The sequence below is a fragment of the Lontra canadensis genome, unplaced genomic scaffold (genome assembly GCF_010015895.1).
Source record: "Lontra canadensis isolate GAN:19392208 unplaced genomic scaffold, GSC_riverotter_1.0 scaffold7, whole genome shotgun sequence".
Taxonomy (NCBI): Eukaryota; Metazoa; Chordata; class Mammalia; order Carnivora; family Mustelidae; genus Lontra; species Lontra canadensis.
Window position 1 is genome coordinate 29,368,892 of NW_022631001.1, and position 17,181 is coordinate 29,386,072.

General features: G+C 38.0%; 1 protein-coding gene and 1 pseudogene across 1 annotated transcript; one reads left to right on the plus strand and one right to left on the minus strand.

The window, feature by feature from the left end:
• Nucleotides 1–2,164: 2,164 nt before the first annotated feature.
• LOC116864906 lies at nucleotides 2,165–3,109 on the plus strand (annotated as a pseudogene).
• A 4,326-nt stretch (nucleotides 3,110–7,435) lies between these two features.
• LOC116865398 (olfactory receptor 56A3-like) lies at nucleotides 7,436–8,383 on the minus strand. Its single transcript, XM_032853668.1, has one exon. It carries the CDS (start codon nucleotides 8,381–8,383, stop codon nucleotides 7,436–7,438), a length of 948 nt encoding a protein of 315 aa, XP_032709559.1.
• Nucleotides 8,384–17,181: the final 8,798 nt, after the last annotated feature.

Here is a 17,181-nt window from a genome sequence, read left to right on the forward strand (position 1 = left end):
TTTTTTTTTTCAACCAACTGCTTATCTTAATCAATTTCTTTTTTAAAATCTTTTTAAATTTTAATCTTTACATTCATATTCCATTCCTTCATCATGTTTACCCATATATATATATATATATATATATATGTGTGTGTGTGTGTGTGTATGTATATATATATATGGGTAAACATGCTGAGTGTATATATATATACACCTTTTTCTTTCTTTCCAATATTGGGAGTCTGTTGCTTCTAACAGACCAAAATACACCCAAAATCAAATGTGTGGCTCTGTTCTATTCCACATCCCAATCACATTTTTTTTCCTTTCTTCTCCCCCCTATTTCAGATCTCTTCTGATTTGGTTAGCATATATTTTCCTGGGGTCATTGTTAGCATTTTGTTCTCTCATTCATCTATTGTTCTCTCGACAAAACAACAAGGCAGAAAAACTCACCACAAAAAAAAAAAAAAAAGATGTACTGACAGAGACATAATCAATATGGACGTTAGTAAGTGTCAGAACTATAGTTCTGAATGACAATTATAACGATGCTAGCTGGGCTTGAAAAAAGCATAGAAGATACTAAAGAATCCCTATCTGGAGAAATAAAATCCCTTTCTGGAGAAATAAAATAACTAAAATCTAACCAAGTTAAAATTTAAAAGGCTATTAATGAGGTACAATAAAAAAACAGTGGCTCTTACAGTTAGGATAAATAAGGCAGAAGAGAGAATTAGTGATATAGAAGACCGAATGATGGAGAATAAAGAAGCTGAGGAAAAACAGCTACTGGATCTCAAGGGGAGAATTCCAGAGATAAGTGATACCATAAGATGAAACAATATTAGAATAATTGGGGTCCCAGAAGAAGAAAGGGGGATGCAAAAGGTATATTGAAGCAAATTATAGCAGAAAAACTTCCTTAATTTCTGACTTTCTTAATTTCTTAATTTCTGAAAGGAAACAAAATCCAGGAGGCACAGAGAACCCCCCCTCAAAATCAATAAAAATAGGTCCACATCCCATTCTCTACTAGTAAAACATACAAGTCTGAAAGACAAAGAGAAAATCCTGAAAAAAGCTCTGGACAAGAAGTCTGTGATATACAATGGTAGAAATATTAGATTGGTAGCAGATCTATCCACAGACACCTGGAAGGCCAGAAACGACTGGCATGATATATTCAGAGCACTAAAGGAGAAAAAATACACAGCCAAGAATACTATATCCAGATAGGCTGTCATTGATGAAGACATTTAATTTGTCATCTCTGAGAATGGCCCCTGTCCCTACCTCTACTGCAGACAGTAGCTACTGGAGAGGGCTTTGAGGATACAAAGACATTCATTCATTATTATGATATTCCCTCCAATATAGCTCTCCAAAGATTAAATATTATGAACATGGGGGGTGGGACAAAATATGGCATTGCCTTAATCACATGTCCTGTTGTTCCTACAGTCACATGCATGGAATTTTTGGTGCTTTATAAACTCACTGACGCACTAAAACTGAGTTTAAATAATAAAATGAGTTTAACTGATATTCTGCCTGCTGAGAATTGCTACTTACTATCTACATATTTAAAACTGATGTCAACACCTACTCTCATCAACTAAAATACACAAAAATAAAACTCATTCCCATTATGTTCTCTATCTCCTTGAATAGCACCAATATCTGTCCATTTGCCCAACACAGAATCCTGGAAGTTAAACATGAACTATTGCTCTCTTTCATCTCCCAAATCACATTAAAAACTGTTCCCTGTTTACAGTATATGCCATTGCCTCTCCATGCCCACTACTATTTGTTTAGATCAGACTAGCATCATCTTTCACTCTGCTTACTTCAAACTCTAATATGCCCCTCCAACCAACTCTCCATTGTGATATTATGGAAATTCCCCTAAAACACAAGTAAATTTTACATCATTCCTAGCACTGTTGACAGAGTATCAAGTTTGGGATGTGTCCTGGACAGAAAAACAAGATGTCCAGAACCTGGTCAGTTCTATATTTGGGAGGTTCTTAAACCATTTCTCACTTTCCACTCCAGGGTCTTCTGCTAGATATTAAGGCAGAGAATTAATTACATATTTTTCTATGACCTGAAAGAATAACATGGATGAGATTGGAGTCCTAACACTGTGTGAAAAAAGTAACCAGCAACCATGAAGATGGCCTATTGCAACACCACTCAATCCCATCCTTCCTTCTTTGTCCTTCTGGGGATTCCAGGCTTGGAAAATTTTCACCTCTATAATGGTTTCCCCTTTTGCACTGTATATCTGATTGCTTTCCTGGGGAACATTATAATCCTCTTTATTATTCAGACTGAGCCTAGTCTCCGTCAGCCCATGTTTTACTTCCTGGCAATGCTGGCCTTCACTGACCTAAGCCTATCCACTCCCACTATCCCCAAGATGTTGGGCATCTTCTGGTTCAATTTCAGAGAAATATTTTTTGGTGCCTGCCTTACACAGATGTTTATGATTCATCTATGTACTGGCCTAGAGTCTGGGATACTCACAGTCATGGCCATAGTCTGCTACATTGCCATCTGCAATCCCCTGAGATATACCATGATACTTACAAACAAACAAGGTGGTGACCATTCTAGGTAGAGTCATGATTGTAAGATCTTTACTCTTTGTTATTCCTTTTGTGTTCCTCCTCTTGCTGTTGTCATTCTGTGGTGCCATATCATCCCCCACACCTACTGTGAGCACATGGGCATTTCCCATCTTTCCTGTACCAGTATCAGAACCAATAATTTATTTGGAATGGTTGCCTTTTCTGTGGGATTCATTGACCTTATCATAATTGGTTTCTCCTATGTGAAGATACTCTACACAGTCTTTCATTTACCATCATGGAATGCCCAATTCAATGCTCTCAACACCTGTGGCTCCCATGTCTGTGTCATGCTCATCTTCTACATCCCAGCATTTTTCTCTTTTCTGACGCACCGCTTTGGTCATAGCATCCCTGGCTATATTCATATATTTCTGGCGAATCTATATATGATGGTTCCCCCAGCACTCAACCCTGTTATCTATGGGGTCAGGACAAAGCAGATCCTGGAGCAAGTCTTAAGAATTCTTTACCCTAAAGCTGTTTGATCATCAGCTTCCCAAGCCTTGATTGATGATACACACACACACACACACACACGTATACATATATACACACACACATACTATATAGTGTGTGTATGTGAGAGAGAGAGAGAGTGTGTGTGTGTGTGTAGCAGGTGGATTCAGCTAGAAGGAAAAACAAAATCACAATGCAGAGTTTATATTCTAAACACTTTCAAGTACTATTGCATTATATCTGTGCTTTATCCCCTACTGACTTTCTAAACCAACGTGACAAAAACTTTACCAGAGACATCACTCATTATGTTCTTGCCCTCATTACATGTCCATGGTCATTGCTCCACTATAGGCTGTGTTGTATGTATGTGATTCAAACTTACTTTTCAAAACTGACTAAACTGAAATCTAAGAGAATTAGTCAATTCACAAAAGGAAACTAAAAACTTAAATGGAAACTTATGTGCCAGGAGAATTATCATATATAACAAGTTATGTGAGATATATATATATACACACTTTTTATATACTTCTTTATATACTTTTTAAAATATATTTTTCCATTCAGGTGACAAAAAAGTATGACTTTCTAAAAGAAAATAGCTCTGGACTCCTGGAAACAAACTGAGGGTTACAGAAGGGAGGTGGGATGGGAGGACAGGGTAGCCAGGTGATGGATATGAAGGAGGGCACGTGTTATGATGGGCACTGGGTGTTATACACAACTAATGAATCATTGAACACTACACCAAAAACTAATGATGTGCTATATGTTGGTTAACTGAATATAATTTAAAAAAGAAAGGAAAGAAAATAGCTAGAAAGATAACCTCATTTCCTCAGCAAGCAATGTCTGAAGTTAATATTATTCTCTTAAGTCTGGCCTCTGCTGTTTCTTATGTACTTCCTAGTGACCCACATACCTCAATACCTATCGAGGTAAAGAAAGATTGAATCCAGGGGCAGCTGGGTGTCTCAGTGGGTTAAACCTCTGCCTTCAGCTCAGATCATGATCTCAAGATCCGGGGATCAAGCCCTGCATTGGAGTCTCTGCTCAGCAGTTAGCCTGCTTCCCCCTCTCTCTGCCTGCCTCTCTGCCTACTTATGATCTCTCTGTGTCAAATAAATAAATAAAATCTTTTTTTAAAAAGTTTGAATCCAGTGAGAACTCAATAATATCTCAAATATCTTTCCAGCACACATGCAGGGATCTTCTATAATATAACTTGCTTCTAGCACCATTATTAAAACAATGGTCACCAGGATAAATCAGGATAGAACTTTGGTAGTAGACAGATTCAAGTGATGACCCAAAGAATCGGAAATATATCACCATAACTTCTATCCATCATTATTTGAAAACTATTTCTCAAGTTTTTAATTCCTGAATGCTTTGGTCCTTCCCCAACCAGGAGCCCAGCATGCTTCTCCAGACAGAAGGCACTCCCAGGCAGAATCCCAGGTATCTGCAGAATTGTGTTGGTATATAATGAAAGCACAGAAGGGAAAGGGCAGAGCACTGATCATTAGCCTAAACCTGTACTAGTCAGATCTTCCCATTCCTGTGAGTTAGCTCTGTCCTGCCACTAGTTCTTCAAGATGGTGCCTACCACAATTTCTCAGGAAACATTTTTTTTTAAATATTTTCTTTATTTATTTGACAGAGACAGAGACAGCAAGAGAGGGAATACAAGCAGGGGGAAGTGGGAGAGGGAGAAGCAGGCTTCCTGCTGAGCAGGGAGCCAGATGCTGGGCTCCATCCCAGGAGCCTGGGATCATGATCTGAGCCAAAGGCAGATGCTTAATGACTGAGCCACCCAGGCGCCCCTCTCAGGAAAGATTTAAAATATTCCTGCTACTACATTTGGTTCAGAAACTATAAATAATGTACCTCACCTCCCTCCTTTACAACTCATTCTAGATTTCTCTCACATACAATTAGACTTTCTAGAAGTCACAACTTCTAGCTGCCTCATTGTTCATTGTCTCTTCTTCCCTGACACATCCTCTGAAGTAGGCATTAATATAAGCCATTTTAGATCTGAATGTTTTGTGCCAAATCCCCTTAGGGTATTCACATATTTTCCCCCAACCTCTGATTTTGAAATCTTACTAAGCCTGTCTTTACACCAAGTTGATGACCAGTTGTACTGCTCAGAGCACTGTCTCCATCTTTGTGGTTGACCCATGATTGAGGCTGCATGTGGCAACAGTCTACTTCTACCCTACACATCATGAACTGACTCATTTATTAATAAGCCTGAGCTTTTTCCTCCCCTTCTACCTACTCATAGGAAACCTTCATGAGACCACAGGTGTTCATTGTTGGTGTCCGTTATCAGAGGAACGAGACTGAGACAAAGTGAAAGTTATGCAAAGCTTTATTCTATGCCAAGAATTAGAGGTTAGACTGACTGGCCAGGGGAACAAGACTGAGACAAAGTGAAAGTTATGCAAAGCTTTATTCTATGCCAAGCATTGGAAGTCTGACTGACTAGCCAGGGCCACCTCCAAAGAGAGCGACCCCATCCCAATCTCACAGGCTGGTTTTATAGGACATAACCACAGACCCAAAGTACATGGCTTCTATTGTTAAGGCGTTTACTCCTAGAATCGATACCCAGAACTGATACCTGGAACTGCTGGGGCGTTTATTCCCGGAATGAAGTCCGTGGATGTAAACAACAATATGGCTAGCTAGGCAATATGGAGTTGCTCTGGCCAAGCAGACCCTAATAGTTAAACAGGTTTTAACATTAAATCGGCCCTAACATTCATGTAAATTTGGTAAGCCAAATAAGGTCTGGGGCAACAGCTAGTGTAATGTGTGCAATCTATAATTGCTCTAATCAACTCCAAAAATACTATTCTCTTGATAGAATGAGTTTATGTCTGTACAAGTTTATTATTTCTTGCCTCAGACAGTTGGAGCTATATTTTGAATGGTGGCTAGTTCTCTTTCCTACAAACTCCACGGGAACTGTTCTTTTTTGGTTCAAGGGTAATATAGGATGCATTGATGAATAAGTTACTGTTCTGAACAACTGGGGCTCCGTCCCATCAGGAACTCAAAAGAGACTGATTAGGGGCACCAGGGTGGCTTAGTGGGTTAAAGCTTCTGCCTTTGGCTCAGGTCATGATCCCAGGGTCCTGGGATCGAGCCCCACATTGGGCTCTCTGCTTGGCAGGGAGCCTGCTTCCTCCTCTCTCTCTGCCTGCCTCTCTGCCTATTTGTGATCTCTGTCTGTCAAATAAATAAATAAATAATCTTTAAAAAGAGACTGATTAAAAACAAGGTTCTATCTATATTTGTGTTTTAATAGTTAACAGAATTCTCAGGGCTTAGAAACTCTCCAATTTGAGACACCTGGTGGCTCAGTTGGTGAAACTTCTGACTCTTGGTTTTGGCTCAGGTCATAATCTCATGAGTGATGAGCTCCAGTCCCTCTTCCAGCTCCACACTCATCAGGAGTCTGCTTGAAGATTCTCCCTCTGCCCTGCCCCCTACTGGCACTCTCTCTCTCACTTTCTCCCCCACCTCAAACAAATAAATAAATCTTTAAAAAAAAGAAAATCTGTCCATTTCATACAAACAATGCTCAGGTATTATGTGTTCAATCTTTTAAATTATTATTACTTGCTCATATTTTAATCCTTATCATCTTTAACTCATTAGAAGAGTTATGTGTGCATACCATAAACTATGAAACCCTGGATCCAAAAGATAAATGTCCAAAGCACAAACTAACCCACTGCAGAGAATTTAGGAGTCTCTTAAATCTAATCAAACTCATTGCTAATTGTTGCACAATGCTTCATGTCAAATCCCTGTCCTCCTGCAACGCATATTTCCAAAGACCACCCAGTTGCAGAACCAATAATAAATCACAAGCAACTTTCCATCATTCAGGATCGAAATTTCATTCCAATTTCTTTATCTCAAATATGTTCCCTTCCCCCATATGGAAATAAGAATAAGAACACATTACACTTTGCACAACTCTATCCAAAATATCCATAGTTGTGTATATAAGAATGTAAATGCATGACCTATTAACAGCTGTATATTCAGGAACATAATTATTTCACTATAAAACTTACCCCAAGGAACCCCAGCTTTTTGTAAAAATAGGATATTGTGTATGAGGAAAAAGCAAAAGGGGTCAAACATATTCTTAAAGAAGAAGTTAGAGAAAAGGGGACTACAATGAATCTTAAGTTTTATTAAAGAAGACACAATATCCAAATTACCCAGGTTGAATTACAACTCATAGATAAGAATTTCAGCCCATTCACACATTATTGACTCAAAATTCATCCTATAGTATGAATGCAGAGATCCAGTTGTCCTTACTACCACACTTTCTTTAGTAACCTCTGTATTCCTTGCTTGATCTCCTGGGTTCGCACTCCATAAACAATGGGGTTGAGGGCTGAGAAGATGACATGGTGGAGAACATTGAGCAAGACTGGCACATCAGGGGAGACCTTCTTCTTCACCACAAGAGTGAGCACAAAGACCAGAAGGATGGTGCTGAAGAAGAGGATAAGAATGAAGTGGGAGCCACATGTGCTTAGGGCCTTGGCCACAGCACCCTCTGCCTTGAGTTTCAGCACAGCTCGAAGGATGAGGCTGTAGGAGAGGAAGATGAGGATGAGATCAGATCCTAGGAGTGTCCAGCCTACAGCAAACTGGTAGAGGCGATTAATGGTGATATTATCACAGGAGAGCTTGGAGACCGACATGCTGGCACAGATACAGTTCTCAATGACATTTCTCCCACAGTAATTGAGTCGGGATGATAGAATGGGGATAGGCACTGTTAAAATACCATTTCTGGCCAAAATAAAAACAGAAGCCTTGGCTACAAATTGGTCAGTGATTACAGATGGGTACCTCAGTGGGTGGCAAATGGCCACATAGCGGTCATAGGCCATGACCATGAAAGTGCAAGACTCCATGGCAAAGAAGCAATTCATGATGTACATCTGGAGGAAGCAGGCATAGAAACTGATGGACTTGAGGTCAAACCAAAAGATGGCCAGGACCTTGGGGATAACAGTGAGGCAGACCACAATGTCCAATAGGGAGAGAATGCTGAGTAGGTAGTACATGGGCTCATGCAGAGAGACCTCCAGCTGGATGGTGACCAGGAGAACACCATTGGCCCCCATGGCCAGGAGGAAGAGGAAGCTGAGGAACAGGGACAACCAGAAGTTCCAGCTGGGGGATCTGACCAAACAATTCAGGAGGAAGTGTGAAACCTCAGTGGAGATGGTGCTGTTTGGGTGTGCTATCATCTTTTGTCATATATTTCAATAGTTTTCTTTTAGTGATCTGTAAAATTAAGGTAAAAATTAGGTACTGATGGGGTTATGGACACTCGGGAGGGTATATGCTATGGTGAGTGCTGTGAAGTGTGTAAACCTGGTGATTCACAGACCTATAACCCTGGGGCTAATAATACATTATGTTTATTTTTTAAAAAATGAAAATATTTAAAAAATTAGCTACTGACTCAAGGCACATGAATTTAGAAGAATTTGCTTCACTTGGGTGAAACCCATGAGTCCTAGCAGGTCATCCAGAGCCATGTGAATTCATCTGTGTATTCTTTGTGGCATGGTTCTAGGACATTCCTATCACTTTAAGCAGTATAAAGTACTGGGGAAATACAGTCTGTTTATACAGGTTTAATTTCTTCAAGGTTTATTTTTAATAGAAGTGTTTAATAGAATTCTTATTTCTCAACAGAAATTAAAGAGAAGAGAAGGAATTACTTAGTAAACTACTTTCTGACAGTTTTGTCCCCAAGTTTGTAAGTGTAAGTTTATTCCTTTTTGTTTTTGTTTTTTAATGATGACATAGACTACCATATGACAATTTAGCTATAGCAATATGCCCAGATAAGTAACATAGCCTGGCACAAATAGGGACTCAAATCCATGTCCCTAGATCTCCATGCCACACTCATTCTGAGTTTCTGGCTGTAGTTTGCCTTAATTATAGACCTAAAAGATGATACCCTGGTAATAAAGTTAGTCTCCATGATCTCTAAGCAGTCATTTAATGATGGAGGTGTGGATCCTGCCAAATAACCCAACTTCCTCCCTCTCTACATCTTGATATTTCTAAGATTCTTAACTTTGAGAAGATATAACCTTAAGAGGAGAAGGAGCAATATCACATATCAATGTGAGAGCCATACCTGCCATTAGACAAAGTGAAAATTTGATTGTTCTGCTTGTAATAGTGTGAGGGTGATGAAGACTTACAGTTTTCACATCCTTTTCTATTTTATTTTTCCATCTTCAATATAATAATCCAGGTACACATTCCCCTGCTACCAGACACAGTTTAATGTTGCCAGGTTCTCTTATCGCTTAACCTCCTCTCCTGGCATTCTGTTAGGTAACATTGACAAAGAAACTGTCCTTCCTCTCATGAGGTAAAAGTAAAACCACTCAGGGGACAATGAGTAATAGTAAGAACATATGCAAGGGTCTTGCACAAACTATGAGGAGAGTGTAGGGTTGGCTGAGTCACTCTGATGTGGGACTTTGGCTGGTGAAAAGGAATTGTAAATGAAGTGACTTGGTCATCCTTTACATGAAGGATGAAGTATTCTAAGGTTCTCATCCCCCTGAATTGTGAAAGAAAGTTGAAAGATGGATATAGGCTGGCCAAAGGTAAGGGTCAGGTCTTTCTGGGGTCCTTCAAATCATGCAGTCCATTGTAGCTAAATCTGTGTAGGCATTGCACCAAGGCCTCTGTTTCAGTGTTATTTTCTGGGTATAGAAACACTTTTTCATTAGGAGTTTAAGTACTTCCCTCTTTTTCACTCTTTGGATTCACTATATAACATAAATTTCATATTAGTTTGAGAAATTTAATTGTACTCAAATATTCTAGGGCTTTATCCCATTGAATTATTTGGCATCCAGTGAGATATGTTATAATATCACATCACCAACAAGGGAATTTATATCTCCCAATTTTGTCCACCCATACTGTATCACACTGATCTTACTACTTCTACAGTGGGTTGGAGCAATTTCTAGGACTCTCTGGATCTCATGAATAATTGTATGATAATGTGTGTGCCCCATCAGTCTTATAAAAAGAAAACAAACCTCACCCATGATATAATGAATTGTTTTGACTACAGAATTTGATGGAGAAGAAATAGTATTGGAGTGGGGGTAGGATGGCAAGAAAGGGGATTTTATTAAAACCATGAACCCAGAACTGAATGATATTTTATACCTTTGGGAACACTTTTTTTCCCCCTTGGAGAGGTTCAAATAGTATTTTTGTTTCCAGTTATGATTTTCTATTCCCCAACTGCTGTTTCAGTCCTACTCAGCTGGCTCCTGTTAGATTCTCCCCAGGATAGAAATCCTGCTAGTGTCTGGGGCTTACTCTCAGAGGAGGGAGGACTGGTATTTCCTTCCAGGGCTCCTCTCTTCACTCCTGATCCTCTACCTCCCCAGGAAAGTGTTTGTGCAGCTGGTGTCTTCCAGGCATGGCTCCCATCTGATATGTAGAAGAGATTTAGATGACCTTCTAATTCTTGTTCTCTTGCTAATAGAATACATGAGTAGTGACTTTGGCAATTTTGGATGAATTTTAAACATATTATTTCATTTGTGACATGTAACATTCTGTCATAGGTAGGGTAAGTCAACCCTTTAAACAATTTATCTTTTGAAATGGGCAAATTAAGGGGCACCCAGGTGGCTCAGTCATTAAGCATCTGCCTTTGGCTCAGGTCATGATCCCAGGGTTCTTGGATCAAGCCCCACATCAGGCTCCCTGCTCAGCAGGATGCCTGCTTCTCCCTCTTCTACTCCCCCTACTTGTGTTCCCTCTCTTGCTGTGTCCCTCTCTGTCAAATAAATAAAATCTTAAAAAATAAAAATAAAAAATGGGCAAATTGAGATTCAGTGATACTATGTGTATTTCCACAGTTTAATTAATAGGGTTCAGATGTGGAAGAAACAAAAGTACCAAATCACTGAATATATGAATACACCTTTGTCCTGTGTCACCACAGTGATGTGGAAATGCATATGCTATCTAGCATTTTGTTTTATATGCTTTAGGTTTCTCTCTCTCATAATCCTTCATGTACCTATAATTCCTGGACAGTTTTCCAGAAATATGGAAACTCCCTTTTTCTTATACTTATAACTCAGACCCCTGTTTCCAATGTTTAGAGTATAATTTTCTTCCTGTTTCCTTTTGGTTGTGCCCCTTATTGATCATGATGAGGATAATGATTATTATTATCGTAGGAACTACCTAACTCCAAAAACTCAGAGAGAACTTGAGAGAGCTCTCTTAAATATTATTTAGGACATTATTGAGTACAACCAGTAATGGGTACCTCAGTGATCTTCTGGGCATAATTTTCTGTTTTTATGGCATAGCTTTTAGAAATTCTTTACATGGAGCTTAAGCTGAGGAACTACTTTCTGACTTCCAGTGACCCAATTGTCAGCTCTGTCTTCAACCTCTAATGTTACTTAGATTAAATTTAATTCTTCCCTCATAACCCAAGCATTTGTGTGCAGATTCTTTCCCCTAAAGCCTGGAAATTTTAATATGTACTTATGAAAACTCCAGATCATCTAGGGATGCCTGGTGTCTCCTAAGCAACTGACTTCAGCTCAGGTTGTGATCTCATGGTCCTGGGATTGAGCCCAATCTCTGGCTCACCACTCAGCCAGAGTCCACTTCTCCTCCCTCTGTGGCTCCCCAACTTGTGCTCACTCTCTCTCAAATAAATAAATAAAATCTTAAAAAAAGAAAAGAAAGAAACAAGGAAGGAAGGAATGGAGAAAGGAAGGAAGGAAGGAAGGAAGGAAGGAAGGAAGGAAAAAAGAAAGAAAACTCCAAAGCATCTAAACTAAGCTCCACTAGATGTACTTTCCAGGCTCCCCACCCCCACCCCCATTAATCTCCTACAGACAAATTCCTGCTTCTCTGCATCTCTGGCACCACCCAGCAAAAGATCTGAAAAGGCAAAAGAAGGGCAAAAGGGAAGGTCCCAGAACATAGGTTCTTACATTTGCTTCCTGACCTGAGACAGGATGCAGTCTCTACTACCCCATTTTCAGAATACTTCAGCCATACTGACTCAGGAATGGTCAGAGTACAGATCTGGATGGAAGAGGAAGGTCTCCTCTGTGTTCTAGCTAATCTTAGCATAACTGCCCCTCAGGCACTCTTTATTCAGACTCACCTACAGAGGATGTGTGCAGGGGGGCTTGCCCCACCAATATTGGAGTTCTGGTTTGTTCCTGAAGCATCTGGTGTAGTTATAACTCTAGAGCCTCAGAGACTTTGCCCCCTGGGAATTCTCCATTCCTACTTCCTTGTACCTCAAAGGCCTTCTTGTGACAGACAAGCAAGCAGGTAGGAGAAAAAAAAAATTATTTTCTTTCTCTCTAAAAGCTAGGACCGCTTGTAATCCAGCCCTACACTGACTGTGTGTTCTTTTTTTTTTTTTTAAGATTTTTATTTTTTTATTTGACAGAGAGGATGCCAGAGAGTACAAGCAAGGTGGAGGAGTGGAGAGTGGGGGAATGGCAGAGGGAGAGGGAGAAGCAGGCTCCCCACTGAGCAGGGAACCCAACATGGGACTCAATCCCAGGACCCTGGGATTATTATTTCAGCAGAAGTTCAGCAGTTCAGCATAAGCTGAACTGACTGAGTTACCTAGGTGCTTCTGACTGTGTGTTCTGTAGTCAGTTAATCTCCTGGGTGTAGGGGTGTTACATCTATCCACCCATGTTCACACTCCTTTGCACATGTATAGTGGTGCCTTCAGTGGGTCCAACAAGCTCACTCACAAGTTTTCATGGCTTCCAGCACACAATTGTTAGATAAGTACCTCCCAGATGATGCGATCAAATGGATTGATGTTATCATTACTTTTATGATGGCATCATAATGATAATAATGCTAGAAGAACTTGAAAAAAATAATCCTGAGAAAATGCAATTTGTTTTTCAAAGAGAAGATCATATAGTGATTTTTGCTATAATGAAAGATTTTTCAAATGGGATATATATACAACTGTAAACTGCAAAACACAATTTGTTTATTTTTCATTTTCATTTTGAGCTTCATGTGAATTAGTCATATATCTCAAATTATGGGAGCAGGCATCATCCATTTCTTTTTATTTTCTTTCTTTATTTTTCATTATTTTTAAAAAATTGATTATAGTCAACACACAATGTTGCATTAGCTTCAGGTATGCAACATGGTGATTCAATAGTGTATATAGTTATGCTATGCTCACAAATGTAGCTACCATCTATCACCATATAATGCTATTACAGTACCATTAACTGATCCCAATGCTGCGCCATTAGCATCAGTTTCTTTTGCTCTATTTTTATATTTCTGTCTTCTCCGCATCTCAACATCATTCCTATTTCTTTTTTCTTTAAAAAAGTAAAAACTCTAGTAGTTTGGGGGTGGAGTCTTTTGGGTTTTCCATATAAAGTATCATGTCATCTGTGAAGAGAGAGAGTTTGACTTCTTCATTGCCAATTTGGATACCTTTTATTTCTCTTTGTTGTCTGATTGCTGTTGCTAGGACTTCTAATACTATGTTGAACAAGAGTGGTGAGAGTGGGCATCCTTGTCATGTTCCTGATCTCAACAGAAATGCTGTGAGCTTTTTCCCATTGAGGATATTTGCTGTGGGTTTTTCATAGATAGATTTTATGAAGTTGAGGAATATTCCCTCTCACCCTATACTCTGAAGTGTTTAAATCAGGAACAGATGCTGGATATTGTCAAATGCTTTTTCTGCATCATTTGAGAGGACCATGTGGTTCTTCTCTCTTCTCTTACTGATTTGTTCTATCACATTGATTGATTTGCGAATGTTGAACCATCCTTGTAACCCAGGGATGAATCCCACCTGGTCATGATGGATAATCTTTTTAATGTACTGTTGGATCCTGTTTGCTAGGATCTTGTTGAGAATCTTAGCATCCATATTGATCAATGATATTGGTCTGAAATTCTCCCTTTTGGTAAGGTCTTTGCCTGGTTTGGGGATCAGGGTACTACTGGCTTCATAAAAAGAGTCTGGAAGTTTTCCTTCTGCTTCAATTTTTTGGAACAGCTTCAGGAGAATAGGTGTTATTTCTTCTTTGAAAGTTTGGTAGAATTCCCCAGGGAATCCATCAGATACTGGGCTCTTGTTTTTTTGGGAGGTTTTTGATCACTGCTTCAATCTTGTTACTAGATATCAGTCTATTCAGGTTGTAAATTTCTTCCTGGTTCAATTTTGGAAGTTTATAGTTTTCCAGGAATGCACTATTCATTATTCAGCAGAAATTCTTCAACTTGTTCAAGTCAAACTTTCTGTTTTACTGTGAATAGATTTTCTCTGGGGATCCTGTTTAGGGAACATTCCACAAGATTGCAAAGGTGCTTTTTTCACTTGTTTTAAATTTTTAAATTTTCTGAAACTTAGTGTGTTGTGCTTCATGCTAGTTCCTTTCTTTCTTACTTTCTTCCTTTCTTTCATTTCAACTCTTTATTTAAATTCCAGTTAGGTAACAAATAGTGTTATATTGGTTTCAGGAGTTTATTTAGTAAGTCATCATTTACATACAACACACAGTGGTCATCACAAGTGCCCTCCTTAATGCCCATCACCATTCCCCCAGCCCACATCCTCTCCAGCAACCCTCAATTTGTTCTCTATAGTTAAGATGCTGGTTTTATGGTTTCTCTCTCTCTCCCCCTCTCGCTCTCTCTCTCTTTTTTTTTTCTTTTTTGCCCCGTGTTCATCTGTTTCATTTCTTAAAATACACATGAGTGAAATCATATGGTATGTCTTACTCTGGCTGACATTTCCTTTAACATAATACAGTCTATCTCCATCCATGTCATTGCAAAAGGCAAGATTTCATTATTTTCATGGCTGAATAATATTCCATTGTAGATCTATACCATTTCTTCTTTATCCATTCATCATTTGATGGACATATGGGCTCTTTCCATAGTTTGGCCATTGTTGCTAATGCTGCTATAAACATTGGGGTGCATGTACCCTTCAAATCAGTGTTTTTGTATCCTTTGAGTAAATACCTAGCAGTGCAATTTCTGGGTCATAGTGTAGTTCTATTTTTAACTCTTTGAGGAACCTCCATACTGTTTTACAGAGTAGCTGCATCGATTTGCATTCCTGTCAACAGCACAAGAGGGTTCTCATTTTTGTCCACATCACTGCCAACACTGCCAACAGCTGTTGTTCATGTTGTTGATTTTAAGATATTGCACATATTTTGAAAATTCATTCATTAATATTATATTTTAACACTCTTTTAAATGTTTTAAAAGTCCATTTTCCAATTGTTTCTAATATATAGAAATAAATGTGATTTTTTATATGTTGACCTTGTATCCTGATACCTTTCTGTATTTATTTTTTTAGCATGTACACTTATTTTAATTGATTTTGTAGGATTTTCCAAATAAATTATTGTTTTCTTTAAATAAAGACAATTTTGCTTCATTCTTCCCAAACTAAATATTTCACCTTGATTTATTGCACTGCTTAGGAAATCCAGCACAATGTTAATTAAAAACTAATGATGTACTATATGTTGGCTAATTGTATTTAAATTTTTAAAAAATGCTATGGAATAATGTTTCTGGAGGGAAAAAAGGTAAATATGATCATTCTTTCTTTTTTTCCCATCTTAAAGAAAACATCCTCAAATATGACGTTAGCTGTTCTTTATTAATTTGAAAACATTTCTTTCTATTCCTTGTTTATTGAGTACTATAATTTATTATTAGGTATTCAGTTTTACTAAATGTTTTCCTTATTATTATTGAGACAATCATATTTTCCCTCTATTTTGTTGACTTAACTATATTAATTTGCTTTTTAATGGGAAACGAACTTGCAACACAAAAATTGGTCATGACCTATTACCCATTTTATATATTGGAGGATTCAATTTTCCAAAAATTTGTTAAATTTTTTTATGTCGTTATTCCCGAGGGACATTAGTCACTGGTTTCCCTTTTGTGATGTTGTCATCAGGTTATCAGTATCAGGATAAATATGACTTCATAAAATGAGTTGAAATTTATTTGCAGTTCATCTATTTGCTAATTTTCTCAAAGATTTTGGGCAGGATTAAAATTATTTCTCTCAATTGTAGTCATAATATTCATAATTGAAGTCATCTGCAATTGGATGTTTTTATTTGTTATTTTTGCTTTATATATATATATATATTTAGTTATAAGTTCATATTCCTTAATTGACATGTAGTTATTAAGAATTTTCATGTCTTCTTGAGTCAAGTTCAATAATTTATATCTTCTCAGGAATGTGTCCATTTAACACCTAAGTTTTCAAATTTATTTACATAATAAATTCTATATTTTTCATAATAATTCCTATCATTTTAGTGGCTAGAACCTGTAATGGCATCTCCTCTCTCATTACTGATACTGATATTGTAATACTTAAATTTTTTTTGGCTGCCTACTGTGGAGAGATATGTATTGATATAATGACTTTGTTTCAAAAGAGCACTTTTAGGTTTACTTTTCCCTTTTTTCTGTTCACTTTCTATTTCATCAATTTCTGCTCTTATTTTTATTTCTTTCCCTCAACTTCCATTGACTGTGTTTTCCTAGTTTTAAAAGGTAGATGCATATTTAATTAATTTGAGAACCCTTCTTCTCCTAGTACAAATAATTAGTGCTATATTTTTCTTCTAAGTACTGATAAACCTACATTAAAATATGGCTAGCTACTATTCTAAACAAAAGCAATCTTCCTAGTTCTGCATCTTAGTGACCAACTCACAAGATATAACCTGCATTTCAAGCAAAACCATGGGATAGAGACTTTACTTTCATAAGGCATGGAACTTTTCTTCTTGACCCTCCAATTTGTACAAAGAACCATGATAGACTATGGACTCGGAGAAACAAACTGAGGGTTTTGGAGGGGAGAGGGTTGGAGGTGGGTATTTAGGAGAGCATGTACTGCATGGAACACTGTGTGTGGTGCATAAACAATGAATATTGGAACACTGAA

Excerpts from the sequence above, each read along its gene's own strand:
- LOC116865398 (XM_032853668.1), bottom strand. The coding sequence starts at position 8,383 with ATGATAGCACACCCAAACAGCACCATCTCCACTGAGGTTTCACACTTC.